The following is a 16,160-nucleotide window of genomic DNA, read 5'->3' on the forward strand; positions in this document are numbered from 1 at the left end:
CTGGCGTCATCATATAGAAATCTCATGTGGCACAAGACACAGTTCTGAGTGTTCCATTTTCTTTTCTCTGGGCCAGCTTTTTTTGTGTACCTTTCTTCTGGAGGGGTTGTTTTCTTGGGGGGCCAGAGTGAACTTGTGCAGATAAATGTAGTTTCTTTTATTTTTATCACTTTTTATCCCTGTGATTGATTGAAGAATAAAGGGTTTAAGAATAGGTTTTCAGTTTTTATGATTAATTTTTCGTGTTCAGTTCTGTCTGTTCAGTATTTTACCAGGCACCAGGCTTGTGCCTAGCTGCGGACCAGGCTGTGTCTGATGTCCATGCATTTCCTGTCGAGTGCTGGAAAAAGACAAGTAAATGAATCTGTCGTGGTCAATTGTAGTCAGAACTCATTCCGGCTGTTTTAAACAGAAAGGATTTGGCACGAGGAGGTAGGTGCTGATAAGAGGTAGGAGGGCCTGGAGGAGCAGTCTCTAGGATGGCTCACCATGTCAGGAGTGGCTCCAGAGCCCCACCCAGAGACTGGACCAGGAGGCTGCCCCTGCAGCTTAGCTCAGAGGCAGGGCATCCCACTCCGTATCCATTCTGCACCTCCATGCCTAATCCTGTTCAGCATTCCAGTCTCAAGTGAATGCATCTGATTGGATCTAAATGTCACTTGGAATGAGTCTGGAAAATTGAACTTTAACTTTCAAGCTTTTTCAGAAGGCACACTAGAAGATTGGAGGTGTTGATCTGCGTCCCCCACCGGGTGGGTAAGGTAAGGGTGTCGAAGTGCTGCGTGAGTCACAGGAGAGCAGTCCTCAGGTATCTCACCTGGAAGTGCCAGGTGAATGTGCCCCTCCCAAGGTGTCAGGAGGTGGGAACAGCACCTGGTGGCTGGGTGTGAGTGGTGTTGGGAATATAAGGAGTACAGAAAAATGTCGAGACCCTGAAGCCACTTAAAGTATTTGGACTTGAGTTCATGACAGGGGAACCATCAAAGGGTTCCAGGTCATCAGATCAGTTCGGTGTTTAAAAGGCAGGCCCTGGGGGCGTGCTTGGGGTGGGGAGCAGGGCAGAGGAAGCAGACTACTCAGGCATCTCTTTAAATATTTGAAGCAAAAATCATTTGCTGAATTGAGATAAGCGTAGAAGGGATTCTGTGAAGTTAGCAGATTTGGGAGACAACCAGTGGAAAGAATCGACAGGCCTGGGTGACAGGTGTGACGTGGAGAGGTGAAGGAGCTGTGTGCATAGAGGCAGAAAGTGAAAGGAGGGGAAATAAATTCATCGAAACCTGTTTTCCACATGGAGGGCATTACCTTGCAGCGAGAATTGCCCGTGATGACGGCAGTTGAGCAGACCTGGCTGTTTTCTGAGCACTGCTCTCTTGTTCTGTGGGGGCGAAAACAAACCCCGCAGAGCTATTCAGTCTTGGACTTGGCCTCTTCCTTACCAGAAAGAGCTTTTTCATGTTTCTTTGCTATATAGAAGGTGTAATGGACTCCTAGGGTGTGCTCCGGTGGTGGCTTTGCCTTGTTCTCTCACTCAGAATTCCCTGCCCCTCTGTTCACCTCTGTACTTAACCCAGCACCGCAGGACAGGCGTTTGATGTGAAATGCATAGAGGAAATTTGACCTCACTATCTTTTTATTTTCTCTTTCGCCCTGACAAATGGGGGCGGGTCTATGATTATTCCTGTTGAGCAATGCGTGGGATCTGTGGCCCAGTAACCCCTACACTTAGCTCAGTTTTCATTTCCTCTTTAATCCCGAGGTGTCTGTGTACCGTGTTTGCAGGAAGTCAGGATTTGACCTTGCCACAGGTGAGGTGGAGGCATTGTTAGGATTTCTATCTGGAAAAAAACTAAAGCCACAGAAGGTGCTCAGCCAGGGCTTCCCCTGCTGTTGACAGTGGGGCTTGGGACAGCTCCCCCTGCCCTCGGGCGTGGTGGGCTTGGAACAGTGGAATCTGTTGCTCTCAGTACCTGTCGCAAAGTGTCATGGTGGCATTTCCTGGCTGGTTAAAAAACAGCCAGGGAATGTTCTCATTGCTGGTGCCGTCTGTGTAGCCATGAGTGTTTTTCTTCCTCTGAGAACAGGGATGAAGATTTTCAAGTGCTTTTCAAGCACCTGCCCCGCAGTCAAGCCCTTGTGTGCTATGCTTGTCTAGCTTGGCACTGCTTCCCAGCTATTATCTTTCCCAGCCCTGCTCACGGGAAACCGGCTCCCTCCTGCCGTGCTTGCTTCCTGGGGGTTTAGGATTGCAGGAATTTTGAGGGATTAAAGAGATGTGTGTGGTCATCAAGACCAGTGGTTTTCAACCTGGTGGAGAGCCTGGGGCCAAGCGGCTGAGCTAGAACCTGGACCTCCCCCTGGCTCTGCTGTCAGTTCTTTTATGTATACAGCTATTGACTAAACCTCCAGCCTCCTCACCAGGGCCATTTGGAAATGTGGGGGTGGGGCTATTTTTTTTTTAGTCTTGGTGGCATACATTTCATGGACAAAGATGCTCCTGACATTCAGAGGAGAGGAAGAGAGCAGGGTTGTAAATATGCTGCCACGTGGGGCCAGTACGGAAAAGAAAGAATTGTTCCACCTGAACTGTCCATTGTGTGTCTCTTTTAAAACACTGCAGGCCAACCCTTTTGGTTTCCGGTTGGAAAAACTGAGGCCGGGAGAAGTTAAGTGACGTGTCCAAAGTGAAGGAGCAAATTAGTAGCAGACTGCAAAGCGGTATCCACAGTGTCTTCCATCTTTTCATTTTCTTTAAGAAAATCCACCCCCAGTCTTCTCTCTTGCTCTCTTTCTCTCTACTCATTTCTCTTTTTCTTGCTCCTCCTCTTTAGCTAAAGAGCTTCAAAAGACCTCTGTCATCACTGATACATTGTGGATCAGCTGTATATACTGTGATAAGAAAACTGCTTAATGTTAGCAGTGAGATTACAAGTAAGAATAACACGCTAGAGAGATCTGTGCCTCTGAAAGGTCTTGAACCTACCCAAGATTTCCTTCAGAAAACAAGTTTATCTCAACATTTTCTAACTGACCTTTCTTTCCCACTAAAACCGGCCTTGAAGTTAAGATTAAAAAGAGAATTCATCCTTAGCTTTGCTTTTCAGTTTAAATTAGTAGCAACGTGACAGGATTAGATATGTATGCCTGTGTATATAGGCTAATTTGTGGAAATTTTTAAACATGAAAAAGTAGAATGATCTAATGGACTCGTGTGTGTCCAATGTCAGGCTTCAGTGATTATAACTCATACTTTTTCAATCAAATATTTCAGTATATATCTCTAAAAGGGGGGATCTTTCTCAAAACCACAATGCCATTATCATACCCCAAACTCCAGCAAATCCTTAATATCAGATATCTCTTTGTTCACATTTCCATGTCTGTTTTTAATCACAAAAGTGACTTACATCAGCCATAGGGTTTTGTGAACTGGACTAGCTGCCCACCACTTTGTTTGGTGGTTTCTCTGAGAACATATGTTCATTGAGCCAGGATTTGGCCCACAGGGGTTGCGGATATGAAGTGTTTGGGTGGCATTGTCTGTTTTGTTGTTGATGTGAATGGGTGCCAGTGTGAGTGTAATCTTAGTGAGATGCTATAAATAAATAATTGGCACTTCACTGGGACTCTGGGACTCTGTCTGCCCTCTTTTCTTATTCCTCAGGGACTGTGCTATCTTTGCCGGCAAGTGGCAATGGAGCACCGAAAATACCCCCACAGAGATGTGCTGTAAGTGTAAAATATGCTAGATTTCAAAGGCTTAGTATGAATAAAAAAGTAAAATATCTCATTAATTCAGTTTATGTTGATTACATCTTAAAACGATAATTTGGATATATTAAATAAAATATTAGTAGTATTTTATTTCACCTTTTTTTTTTTCACATAACGTAAAGTTCACCATTTTAACCATTTTAAAGTGTATCATTCAGTGGTTTTTGGTATAGTCATGATGTTGTGCAACTATCACTACTAACTCCAGAACATTTTCATCACCCTCAAAAGCAAACGTGTACCCATTAAGCACTCACTCCCATTTTCCCTACCCTCCAGCCCCTGGCAGCCGCTCACTTACTTTGTCTCTATAGATTTGCCTATGCTGGACATATCATATCAACATAATCATACATTTTGGGGGCTTTTGTAACTTGCTGCTTTAATTAGTACAGTGTTTTCAAGGTTCATCCATGTTGCGGCACGTATCAGCGCTTATTTATTCTTTTTATGGCCGAATAATATTCTGTTGTATGGATATACCACTTTGTTTATCCACTCATCACTTGATGGACATTTGAGTTGTTTCCACTTTTTGGCTGTTATGAATATTCTTCTGTGAACATTTGTGGACAAGTTTTTATGTGGATCTATGTTTTCAGTTATCTTGGGTACATACTTGGGAGTGGAATTACTGGGTTATATATCTCTGTTTAACTTCTTAAGGAACCGCCAAACTGTTTTCCATAGCAGCTGCATCAGTTTACGTTCTCATTAGCTGTGTATGACGGATCCATTTTCTCTATATCCTTGTCATTCCCACCCTCCGCTTCTTTTTTTTTTTTTAATTGTAGTCCTGGAGTGTGCGAAGTGGTATCTTCTCATTTTGATTGGATTTCTCTAATGACTAATGATGTTGAGCGTCTTTCCTGTGTACTTATTGGCCATTACTTTGGACAAATATCTGTTCAAATCCATTGCCCAACTTGTGTCTTTTTACTTTATTTAATATCACTGGTAGAGAATTTAAAATTTCTATATGTGACTAACATAGGACATCCATATTTCCGTTGGATGGCACTGCTCTGGGAGATTTTAAGATTGGTGAGGGATGAAATGACAACACTAATGAATACTTTATATTGTTCTTCCCATTCTTAATGTCATGCCCAGGTCACTAAGATTAAGTTTCTCATTTTAAGGTTTGTTTCCCTGTGGAACTAACGGCAATGACATTCCAAAGACATTACCTAGGCACCTGAATGCTGGTGGGTTGACAGGGGTTAGAGGGTTTGAGGGTTCTCTTTAGTAAGGCTTGATTTAAGGTGGACCCTCACCTTCAAAGCAGGTGGACCCTCACCTTCAAAGCAGGTGGATTGTTTCAATGAGACAAACAAATATAGCAGTAGAAGTCACCTTCTCTTTTTAATAATGTGATCCGTATCACACTTCCGGTGAGCTTTTCAAAAGATAGTGCATGTAAAATTTAGTCATTTACATCTTGTTGAGCTTTCAGAATGTGCTGATTTTTTTGTAGATTTACTGCTTTGGAAATTTACTGTGAAATGTTCGGGTTATTTTTCTAGGAATCTAAAGCAGAAATAGTCTGGTCAAATGTACTTGTTTCCCAGAATGGAATGGTTACAATGAATTTGTACGTGGGGGATTATAATCCTGAGATTTTAGTTTCCAGTTACATTCCAGTGGAACTTATTGTGCCTCCTTGTCTGCTGCTGAGCGTTCCCTGAGGACACGGTCCACACTCACAGGAAGTGCACCTCTCCACAAAGTCACTGCACCAACATGTGAAACACCCCGGTTGTTTAGAGTAGAATATATAATTCATTTAAAAATAATTTTGCTTAATACAGGTCTTTTTTTCTTTTTATCGAACGCTTAAAAAAGCTAAAAACATTTTCATAATTTTCTTGAAAGTGATTCAACAAGATTTTCAGTAAATATAAAACTGTATATAAAAGCTTGATGGCATTTTATGATCTTTTTTCCATTTAAGTGGAGACTGTTTTTTTCCATGCATAAGTAAGTAGGCGGAGGAAAATAACTAAAACAAATTCTTTTTGGAAGAATAAACTCATGTGGTAGACAGAAATATCTTCAGATATTTCAGATTGCAGCAATTTCTAAACCTTCCCGAATCCCCAGATAGTTGCAGACTCCAATATGGATGTTTTAGGGGTGGGACTATGAGGAGGGACAAGTCATATTGCCCATAATTTTTATATTGCCATAATTTAGAAATGATTTACCTAGGAGATAACAGCTTTTGAAAATAATCAGTATATAATCATTTAAGTGTTCTTTTTCTGTTTTGTTTCAGCTTTGATGTTCAGAGAGGAGGTTTTGATGCATAGGTGAGGTAGAAGTTAAGTGTACAGTTCAGTAGTGTTAAATATATTCAACAGATCTCGAACTTTTTCATCTTGCAACACCGAGACGCTATGCCCATTCAATCCTAATTTCCCTGCCACTTCCCCCAGCCGTTGGCAACCGCCTTTCTGCTTTCTGTTTCTATGATTTTGACTGCTTTAGATACTTCATATGAGTGGAATCACAGTATTTTTTTTTTTTTTTGCTACTGGCTTGTTTTGCTTAGTATTATGGCCTCAAGCTTCATCCATGTTGTAGCACTCCTTTTTAAAGGCTGCATAATATTCCACCATATGTATATACCACCATATGTATATACCATTTTCTTTATCTGTTGAGAGACCCTGGGTTGTTTCCAGTTCTTGGCTCTTGTGAATAGTACTGCTGCGAATGTGGGGGTGCAGATATCTCTTCAAGATCTTGCTTTGAGTTCTTTTGGATCTGTACCCATAAGTGGGGATGCTGGATCATATGACCAACGAGAGTGGCAGGATCTGCAAGCTGTGTGAATCTGATTCCTCGCTATGCTAATCATCCTGTCATTTCAGGTTCTCTTCTCTCTGCTGCCTGCGTAGGATATCTATAAGTACCACTCTTGACGTCTCTCCCTGAGAGGTTGATCATGTGAGATATTATCACTGTGACTTCTTTTCCGTTGTACTAGGAAATGTTCCTGTGCTCAGATCTCCCCCAAAAAAACACCAGATTAGCTTGGCCAGATTTCATTTCTAGGAGCACATTGCTGTATTCATAATCACTTTACTCCAGAAAACTCTGTCTAGGCCAAAGAAAGAGTGAGGGCTACACAGAGAGGGTCCAAGAGGAAACCAGAGGCACAGAACGGTGAGGTGGTATGGTTGTCATTGACACCATTAACCAGGAATGCAGCAAAAATGTGTCTTGAGATTACGGGCAGCATTTTACAGACTTTGTTGATTATGACACAGTGCCCAGCTCTGTGTGTGTGTTCACAAAATACCACCAATATCATGCGCTCTGATATTTAATATTCTAGTTCCCTTTTTTCTCAGATTTTGGGGGTTTTTTTAGCACTAGGCGCAGTCCACTAGATTGATGTCTTACTCGGGGTTTAGATTCAGTTAGGCAAGTGGTGGTGAAGAGCTCAGTTTCTGGAGCCAGCTTGCTGGGTCTAGGGGTTTGCTTTGCCTGTTTGCTGTTGAAAAAGCCATGTGACATTGATCTTCCTAAGCAGTCTGGGCTTCAGTTTCCTGGCCCCTAAGATGGATGATATTTCTCCCACCTCATCCAGCTCGTATGAAGAGCAAAGGAGTGGATAGGTGTGGAATGCTCAGCAGAGCACTTGGCATACTGGTTATTCAGTGCATATTGGCCGCTGGTTACACTGAACTCCACACAATCTCTTTTTACTTTTTTTTCATTGTCCTGAGTCTTGTGTCACCTCTTCCCTCTTCTGTCGTTGGCATTCCTAACTTCGTGTAACTAACTGGCTGTCAGCCCTTCATCGTCAGAGCTGGTAGACTCTGTGGACAGAAGCCAGAGGCCAGAGGTTAAAATGAATCAGGAGGCTGTGCTGCTGGAGTGGTCATCAGGTCCCCCTCTCTTCACTCTGTTAGCCAGCCTGGAATCCAGAGGGTGACTTCTGATTGAGGATGTGACTGTACCTGGGCTCCCTCAGAGAGAAGCTGGAGTTGCTGATTCAGCCAGGCAGGGCTGGGGCTGTTCATGGAGGAGGATCGTGTCCTGGAGATGAAATAGAGCCAGGACCCAGGTACCCCTTCCTTGGGTTATAGACTACTGTTTGGAAAGCAGATCTTTCAACATGCATGTTATTTTTCAGACTGGACGTTTGATTGTCCAGCCAGAGAGCTGCTGCCTGTCTGGGGCCCTCCCTCCTGACAGCCGCTCTGGGTCGAGGAGGTGCTGCTCCCTTCTTTTTTTTCCCCCCACATGTCAGTCTTATCACTGCACTCTTGAGTTGTTAGGTTGCCTAGGGTTTCATTCTGTGTTTATCTTCCTTGCAGGCAGTTTTAGTGAATAATATCACTTCAAGCGAGAGGCTTATCAGAACGCTGCAAGGTGAGTTCCATTCCCCTCCTTTACACCTGACATTGGACCTTGTGGGAAAAACCCACCTTTTCTCTTGGCCTTCTTTAAGGTCTCTAATTTTAATCTAATGATGGATAGGATTACAGTGATCGAGTAATCTTTATTCTTTTTGCTTGACTATAATTCCTTAAAGAGCTTTTCCTTCAAATATGTTACTGAATACATTTCAAGCTTCTGTACAGAAGAATTCAGACTCATTTTTTGGTACATTAAGAAATACATGTATACACACATATATATGATATGCATGTGATCTGTTATATATATATGTGGTATATGTGTGTGTGTGTGTTAATTGGGTCACTCATCACCCTGAATTCAGATATTCTTTATAAAACATAAAAATTATCCAACCCAACTTAATTCCATTTCTTTGCTACTCTTCGTCAGTTTGGCGTCAGGGTTGGGTTTTTATGGGGGGCCCTTCTGAAGCAGCAGTGGAGGCACTAACAGGGTGAGCCCCTCTGTGCGGTCTGCTCCCCCTTCTGCTATGACTGGAGGGGTCAGCAGGGTTCATTGCGGCCATGCGGGTGACTGTGTGATTTCCTGTCTTCCTCTTGATTTAGACCAGTTCCAGACCTTGCAGAAGAATTACGGCAAGCTATATCAGGATGTTCTCCAGTTTCAAAAGAACCAGACTAACCTGGAGAGGAAGTTCTCCTATGACCTGTAAGTGTGTCTCAGCATCACGTGCACACACTCAGGGGCTGACAAGTTTTAGGCTGAAGGCAGTGGACAGCGTCCAGCATAATCTCCACTTGCCCTCCTGTGATGGAGCATACAGGGCTCTGTGGGAGGACTCCAGCTCCTTTTTAAGCAGTCAGGTCCTTCTGAAAAAATGCATTTTATTTTTTAAGTGTTAGCAGTGCTTCAGAAAGCCATAGAAAAGTGTTAGCCAGTGGACTCATAAAACAAGATAAGAGAGCAGGGCAGTTCTCCTTAGCAGGAAATGACTTATTCAACATACTTTAAAACTTAATCTGATTTAAAACTTGATATGGCACGGGTTTACTGGTAAGTCAGTAAACCTAAAGCCTTTGATAATGTGTTCTAAAAGTACTCAGATGTGACCTAAATCCAACTCAGAGACTAAGAGGCGATTTGGCATAGTATCAGTATGATTTTATTGCTTTTGTTTTCTTGACTTTTAAGTGTCTTTCCAAAGTTCTGCAGTAAGAATGGAGTACTTTTATTTTTCCGGCTTTACTGAGGTATGATGGACAAATAATTATAGTGTATATTTAAGTTGTAAAATGTTATGTTTTGCTATACCTATACATTGTGAAATACTGCCCTCAGTTAACCATCGAGCTAATTAACCATCTGTAATATCACATGTTTACCTTTTATTATTTGTATGGTTGAGAACACTTTTCTCTCATAGTAAATTCCAAGTGTATAGTACATTATTATTAACTAGAGTTACCATGCTGTACATTAGATCTCCAGCTTATAATTACGACATTCTGTTTTAAGCTGATAAGAACTTCACTTTAGTTGCATAAGAGAACTACACTTTTACTTCTTGGAATACTTTTTTGATCAAAACAAACTTTTAAAAAGTTAGCTAAACCCATTAGTAAGATAGTAAAAACTAATTTAGAGGGTAGAGAATGGTCTAGTCTGTGTATTTCCCTTCAAGCACAAGAAGTTTGGGATTCAGAGACATCCAGCCACCCATGGCCCCAGGCCTCTTTTCAATTTTACTCCTCTCTAACCTGTACCTAGGTTCAAACAATTTTTTTTTACATAATAAATAATTTTTCACTTACTTGTACTATATATATATAAAAATCTATATTGCTCCCAAATTTAAAAATGTAAAAATGGCTGGTTACTATTGCATACTGTGGAGGTACCATTTCCCTTTTTGTTGGATATTTAGGATACTTCTAAGTTTTGATTATTATAATTGGCCTGACATCAATGCCTGTAACTTTTAAAAATTATTATTTTGGATTATTTCCTTCTAAAAAAGACTCAATTGTAGGTTTAGTGTATCACTTGGTATAAATTGCCAGATTGCCTTCTGAAAGGTTTTAGCCATCTGCGCCGTCACCAGCAATGGAGAATAAATCTCCTTACACCTGTCGCCCTCATAGGGATTCTGATGTCTTCCAAAAGATTGTCTGTTCACCGTCATGTCTTCCCAATTGCTTTAAAACCAAATAGAACTAAAAGCAGGAATCTCCAAGTACATAAATATGTAAAGGCCCTCACAGTCAATGCGAAGGAAACACAATTAGAGAATATGCATATGGAACCTTATTCAGCTAGGCCAGTGGTCTCCATGAGTGGCAGTTTTGCACCCAGGAGACCTTCAGCAATGTCTGGAGACACTTTTAGTTGTCCACAACACCTTGGAGGAAGGTGATCCTGGCATCTCGTGGGTAGAGATGCTGGTAAGCATCCTACCGTGCATAGGGCTCCTCTCACAACAAAGTTTTATTTGACCCAAAACACCAGTAGTGCCAGGTCGAGAAACCCTGAGTTAGGCTGATAACCGACGAAAACGTTCTAACAAATATCAAGTGCCCCAATCTTTCTATTACTCATCCTTGAGAGACACCTTAGAGCATGTATTTCCCTTCCATTGATTGAAATACAATAAGCCACTAATGGCCTCCCTTGATAAATGTTAATCCAGAATATTTTAGCTGGAATTCAGCCAGGGCCCAGTGACAGGGAGGGCAGCTCTGTGTTCCAGGTAGGAGCATTCAGACAGACAGTAAGCAGGATGTTTTAACTGGGTTGGCTGTGTGTTTGGGATGCACTGTTTTTCTCTTAGGAGGTTGGTAGATCGAAAACTCTGTCTGACTACACCTATTTCATTAGTTGTGCCCAAAGCCCAGAACCAGATAGAAGATGTTTCCCAGGGATGATATTCATGGAATGTTGAAAGCTGGAAAGAGTTAGTTGTCCTTAACTTCTTTGGATTATAGATCCTTTTTGAGAATCTGATAAAAGGTATGAACACCTTGTTAGAAAATGGATATAAACACAAAGTTGTGCATCAGGTTCCCACAAATTGAATGCACCACTTTGTGTATATGCCCATGTATAAGTTTGCCTGTCCTCTGTTAAAACATTCTCTCTGGTCTAAATGTTTTATAAAAGACAATGTTGAGAATAAAGAAGCTGATAGAAAGGCCCAGTTTCCTTATAAACAAGTTAATGTTCTTTTTCAGTGTGAGTCAGCACACATCCCAGCTTCTTACTTCTGTCCATCACTAAGTGATCACTATATTTGATCCAGACACAGCCTTGCATTCTCTCCCAAAGCACCTAGAGTCAGTGTGTGAGATGAACTGCTTGCCATCTATCTCCATGCCATGAAGAAGTAGGGCTGGTGAATGCTGTTACTAGAATGTAATTAGTAATACTCCGACATCAGAGTCCGGGATGATCGGGTTGCCCATCTTGATAGAGTTCTGTACTGAATACAGTCCATTCACATGCTTCCGACCATCAGTTGCACCAGTTAGAATAATCTCTTATGGCCAAGTCCTGTATGTCTCTATAATTTAGCTCCAGTTAATGCCTGAACATTTACGAAAACGTGTAAGAAAAAGCCAGCCCGAGGCCTTCAGGAAGTAACGCTGTCACGATCTGTATGGTCTGTGTCTTGGAATTTGAGCTTTTTTCTGAGGTTGTTCTCCTTTATTGCTGGAGTATGGAGAGCTGACCTTAATCTGCAAGTCTGAGATAGAAGCTCTTTGTACTTGATTTTAGCAAGGCTGAAAAACAGTATTTCCCTTTTGTAGGTTTAAAGGTCCAGGAATGGCCCTGCACCTGCTCATTTGCTAATCCTGAGCTTCTGTGATATTCATAACAATGAACTGGACATGTCTAGTTCTTCCAGTGCACAGACGTTTCTCTTTTTGTTCCCCGTGTTTAAACTTCTGGGCACTAGTCTACCACCTGTGGCTTGCATGTTCGTGAGAATTTTATTTAAGTGACTATTTCGGCAAGTCTTCTTTTCTCTTGATCTGTAAGCTGTGCAAGGTCAGGAACTGCCTTTTGTTATTTCTGCACTAGCTGACACCCCTCTGTGTACGTGGTACGTTGAGACCTGGTAAGTTCCTTTGAACTGAGGGGTGTATTACAAGAGTTAGAGGTTAAGTGCACTTGCACTTGGTTCTGAAATGCGTGCAGTGCGGAAGAGGCAGCCATGTGGTATGAGAGCACTGCACAGAATCAGGAAACCACATGTCCGGCTTCTGGTTTTAGCCTTATTTCTTCCTCTCTTTCTCTGACCTTGGTTGGTGTTAGGTTACCTCTTAATGGTTAGGTATTTTGTAGACTGTCCTTCAGTTAAGATTTGATGTTTTTCTTATAGTTACACTGGAGCACCACCTTTTGGGGAGGAAGGCCACACAGAAGTAAAGTGCCATTTTCATTACTTCACATTGAGGGTACATATTGTCAGTACGATAGCACTGTCGATATTAATCTTGACCTCTTGACTGAGGCAGTGGTTGTCAGGTTTCTTCACTATCAACTTACTGTATTTTTTCTCCCTGAATATTATAATCTTTGGAAGAAGTCACTATGCGTAGCCAACACTTAAAAGATTGAGGAATATGTTCCATTTTCCTAAGGGCAGAGCATCTCTATAAATTGATTTGAATTTTTCTGTACAGATTTGGCTCTTATTTATATCAGTAGGGACTCATGGATATTTGTTTTATAGTTTGATATAATTCAATACTATTTTATTTTTTTTGCTCAAATTGTTCTACCTTTGGCCACGGGGACTCTTTCAGTTGACTCTATTGTCCAGTTGACATATCCCCAGTGTTGTGGATTTGCTTTTTCTTTTTGTTCTTTTTTTTTTTACACCCCGGTTGGTATATTCTGTCCCAGTCCAATCAAGCATTTCTCTAAGGAGCCCTGTTATTTTTACTGGTGAATGGTATTATAAACCAAGATCTAGATATTTGTTGCTACTGGGGTATCATTGCTACTAGGCTTTCTCAGCTGACAGCAGAGATATACATGTGTATACTCATCTGTGTTATATATACATATTGATAAATATTTCTGTATGTATCTATCTGTGTCTATATTAAACGTGAGTTAAACATTTAAATTAACATAATAGTATATAACTGGATATATTCTCAATTTGGTACACTACTTAGTAGTTTTACCAATTTTCGCGACTCAAACCTTTTTGAGAAACTGCTTGTGGCAAAGACTGGTCAGAGCTTATCCAGATCCAGTCATCTTTTTTCCCCCAGCAAAAATACAACATTTCTAATCTTTCCTTGCAGTTAGGTATGGCCAAATGACTAAGTTCTGGCCAGTGGAAAAAGGAAATTGTGAGTGGAGCTTACAGGAAATCTTTTGGAAATGAGGACAGTCCACTGGCACATCCTTTTCCTTTACCTTTCCTCCCCTTTCCTGCTGCCTGGGCCTCAGACAAGGTGTCTGACCGCTAGCGGCTATCCTGGAGCATGAGGTAATCATGAGGATGAAAACCAAATGCTAGGATTTTGAAACAAAACGAGAAGCCTGGATTTTTGATCACTCAGAGCTACTATACATGACCCTGAATTGCCCATATCCAGACTTCTTTTTTGTGAGGAAAAAATCAACTATCTTTTGGTCTTTCTATTTCACTCAGCCAAACCTGATGCTAACTTACCCACTTTAGATACTGTCTCAAACTAGATCATTTTCATGAATGCTTATTTATTACCCAAAAGACTTCTTTGGAAAGGCCATTTAGAATGGGGAGTGGAGAAGGGAGATTAAGACTTTAGGTTCTAGAAAAAAAGGAAAGAGAACTGGGGAGCTCAGAGGGATCTACCTGGGCAAGACAGATAATATTGTGTTGTCATGGAAGTGAGTGAATAGGAGTAAGACCTTGGGGATGTGCATAAAAAATGAGTAGTTATGTGGGCCTTGCTGGGAAATCTCCTGGATTCTGATGACATAAGTCTTAGGTCTTTAGTTAGAGGCACACAGGTCACAGGTCCCTGAAGCTATGTGTTTTTGTTTTGTTTTGTTTTTAATTTTTCCAGTCTGTTTTTTCCTCTGTTTAGATTGGGTAATATCTATTGTTCTGTCTTCCATTTCACTGATTCTTTCCTCAACTGAGTTTTAAAGTTTTCGATGTTGCATTTTTCAGTTCTAAAATTTCCATTCGCTGCTTCTTCATATCTTCTATTTCTTTGCTGAGACTATTTTTTCATATGCTTCAAGTATGTTTTAATCGGTCATTGAAATATTTTTCTGGTGGTTGCTTTAAAATCTTTGTCAGATCATTTTAAATTCTCTGTCATGTCAGTGTTTATATTTATTGGTTGTCTCTTTTTGTTCAATTTGAGATCTGCCTGGTTCTTGATGTGATGAGTGATTTTTGATTGAAACCTCTGGTCAGTGGTGAAAGCCCTGACCCTTCGCTGACATCTTCATGGGGGAGGGAGGGAACCACATTACTGTCAGGTGGGAGAGGAAGTGCTGGCTTCCCCACGTCCGTCCAATGACACCACTGTGTTGTTCTTCAGGTCCGAGGTCTCTAGCTGGTGTGCTGCCTTCTTTCCACCTTTGGGACTCTTCTTATGTTTGTTTTAAATATAAAGTCCAGAGTTTTTAGTTCTACTTAGTGAGAGGAACAGGAAAAAAAACATCTATTTCTTCCTCTTGGAAGTATAAATTCAATTCAGTTTTGACTCTGCCCAGAGTTCCCGCAAACTCCACAGATTAAGGAGCTCAGTCCAAGGAGCCTGCCCCCACTTCTGATGCCAGCCACAAGTTCTGGGTGTCCCCAAGCCACATGTACTTTTGCCTGGCTAGCTATAAATTCCAGGCTTCCCATAACACCCTCAGGTTCAGTAATTCTCTCAAACAACTCAAAGAACTCAGGACAGTTCTATACTTACAATTACAGTTTTATTGTAAAGATACCACTCAAGAATAGCTGAATGGCAGAGACTCATAACGTATGATCTGGGGTGGGAATGGGGGGAAGGCAGAAGCTTCTGTTGGAGTTGGGGTGCCGCCTTTCTGGTACATAGACATGTTTACCAAGTGGGAAGTTGGCCAAGGCTCATGATCTAAAGTTTTTATCTGAGGTTTTATTATGTAGGCATTATTGATTAAGCCATTGGTCATGTGATCGAAAGCCATCTCCAGTCCCAGCTCCCTGCAGGATGGGTGTAGGGCTGAAAGTTCGAACCCTCTCATTATGTGGTTGGTTCCTTTGGCCACCAGCCCCATCCTCCAGCTCTGTAGGCTCCTCCCACTGAGTCATCTCATTAGCATAAACTCAGGCGTGGTCCACCGGGCTCATTATAAATAACAGGAGACACTTCCATTACTCAGGAAGTTCCAAGGGTTGTAGGAACTCCGTGCCAGTAGCTGGGGACAAAAATCAAAAACATTTTTTATCATACCACAGATTTTATTTAAAAAATTGCTTTTTCTAATCACTAAAGTTTACCTGTTTTAGAACAATGTGACTTCCTTTTTGTAAGTTTCAATCAACTACAGTTTCCTTGTAATATAATAGTCGAGAACACACATTGCCCTGCCCTATGTCCTCTTCAGATAAAGTGCTTGGTGCAGGAAAAAGACGAGTGTGTCTTTTACTGACGTGGATTCCACAGTCACAGCAGGGACACACTTGGTATATAGACACATCCATTGATATTTGTTCTTCCCTCCTTTCCCAAAGGAGCCAGTGCATCAATCAGATGAAAGAGGTGAAGGAGCAGTGTGAGGAGCGGATAGAAGAAGTCACCAAAAAGGGGAACGAAGCTGTAGCTTCCAGAGACTTGAGTGAGAAAAAAAACCAAGGCCAGCAGGTAACTCTGGGGTTTTTTTTTTTTTTTTTTGCCAAGGATTTCCAGAAGGTATTCCTATCCCTTCTTCAGGCATTTGTTTCTTATCGGCTGTCTGATTTACTCTCCGCTGCTCTCCCTTGTGGGTTTGGTTCCCTGAGACACAACAGCCTGGTCCCC

At 41.6% G+C, this 16,160-nt stretch overlaps 1 protein-coding gene across 1 annotated transcript in view; it reads left to right on the forward strand.

Moving 5' to 3' along the window:
• The window catches only part of GOLM1 (golgi membrane protein 1), a 43,715-nt gene that overhangs the window by 7,796 nt on the left and 19,759 nt on the right, over window positions 1-16,160 (forward strand). The window contains exons 3-5 of the mRNA XM_006916079.2: window positions 8,106-8,160; window positions 8,757-8,859; window positions 15,875-16,004. Coding sequence (XP_006916141.1) covers window positions 8,106-8,160; window positions 8,757-8,859; window positions 15,875-16,004 — 288 coding nt within the window. The remainder of the gene's footprint in view (window positions 1-8,105; window positions 8,161-8,756; window positions 8,860-15,874; window positions 16,005-16,160) is intronic.

The sequence above is a fragment of the Pteropus alecto genome, unplaced genomic scaffold (assembly GCF_000325575.1).
Source record: "Pteropus alecto unplaced genomic scaffold, ASM32557v1 scaffold206, whole genome shotgun sequence".
NCBI lineage: Eukaryota > Metazoa > Chordata > Mammalia > Chiroptera > Pteropodidae > Pteropus > Pteropus alecto.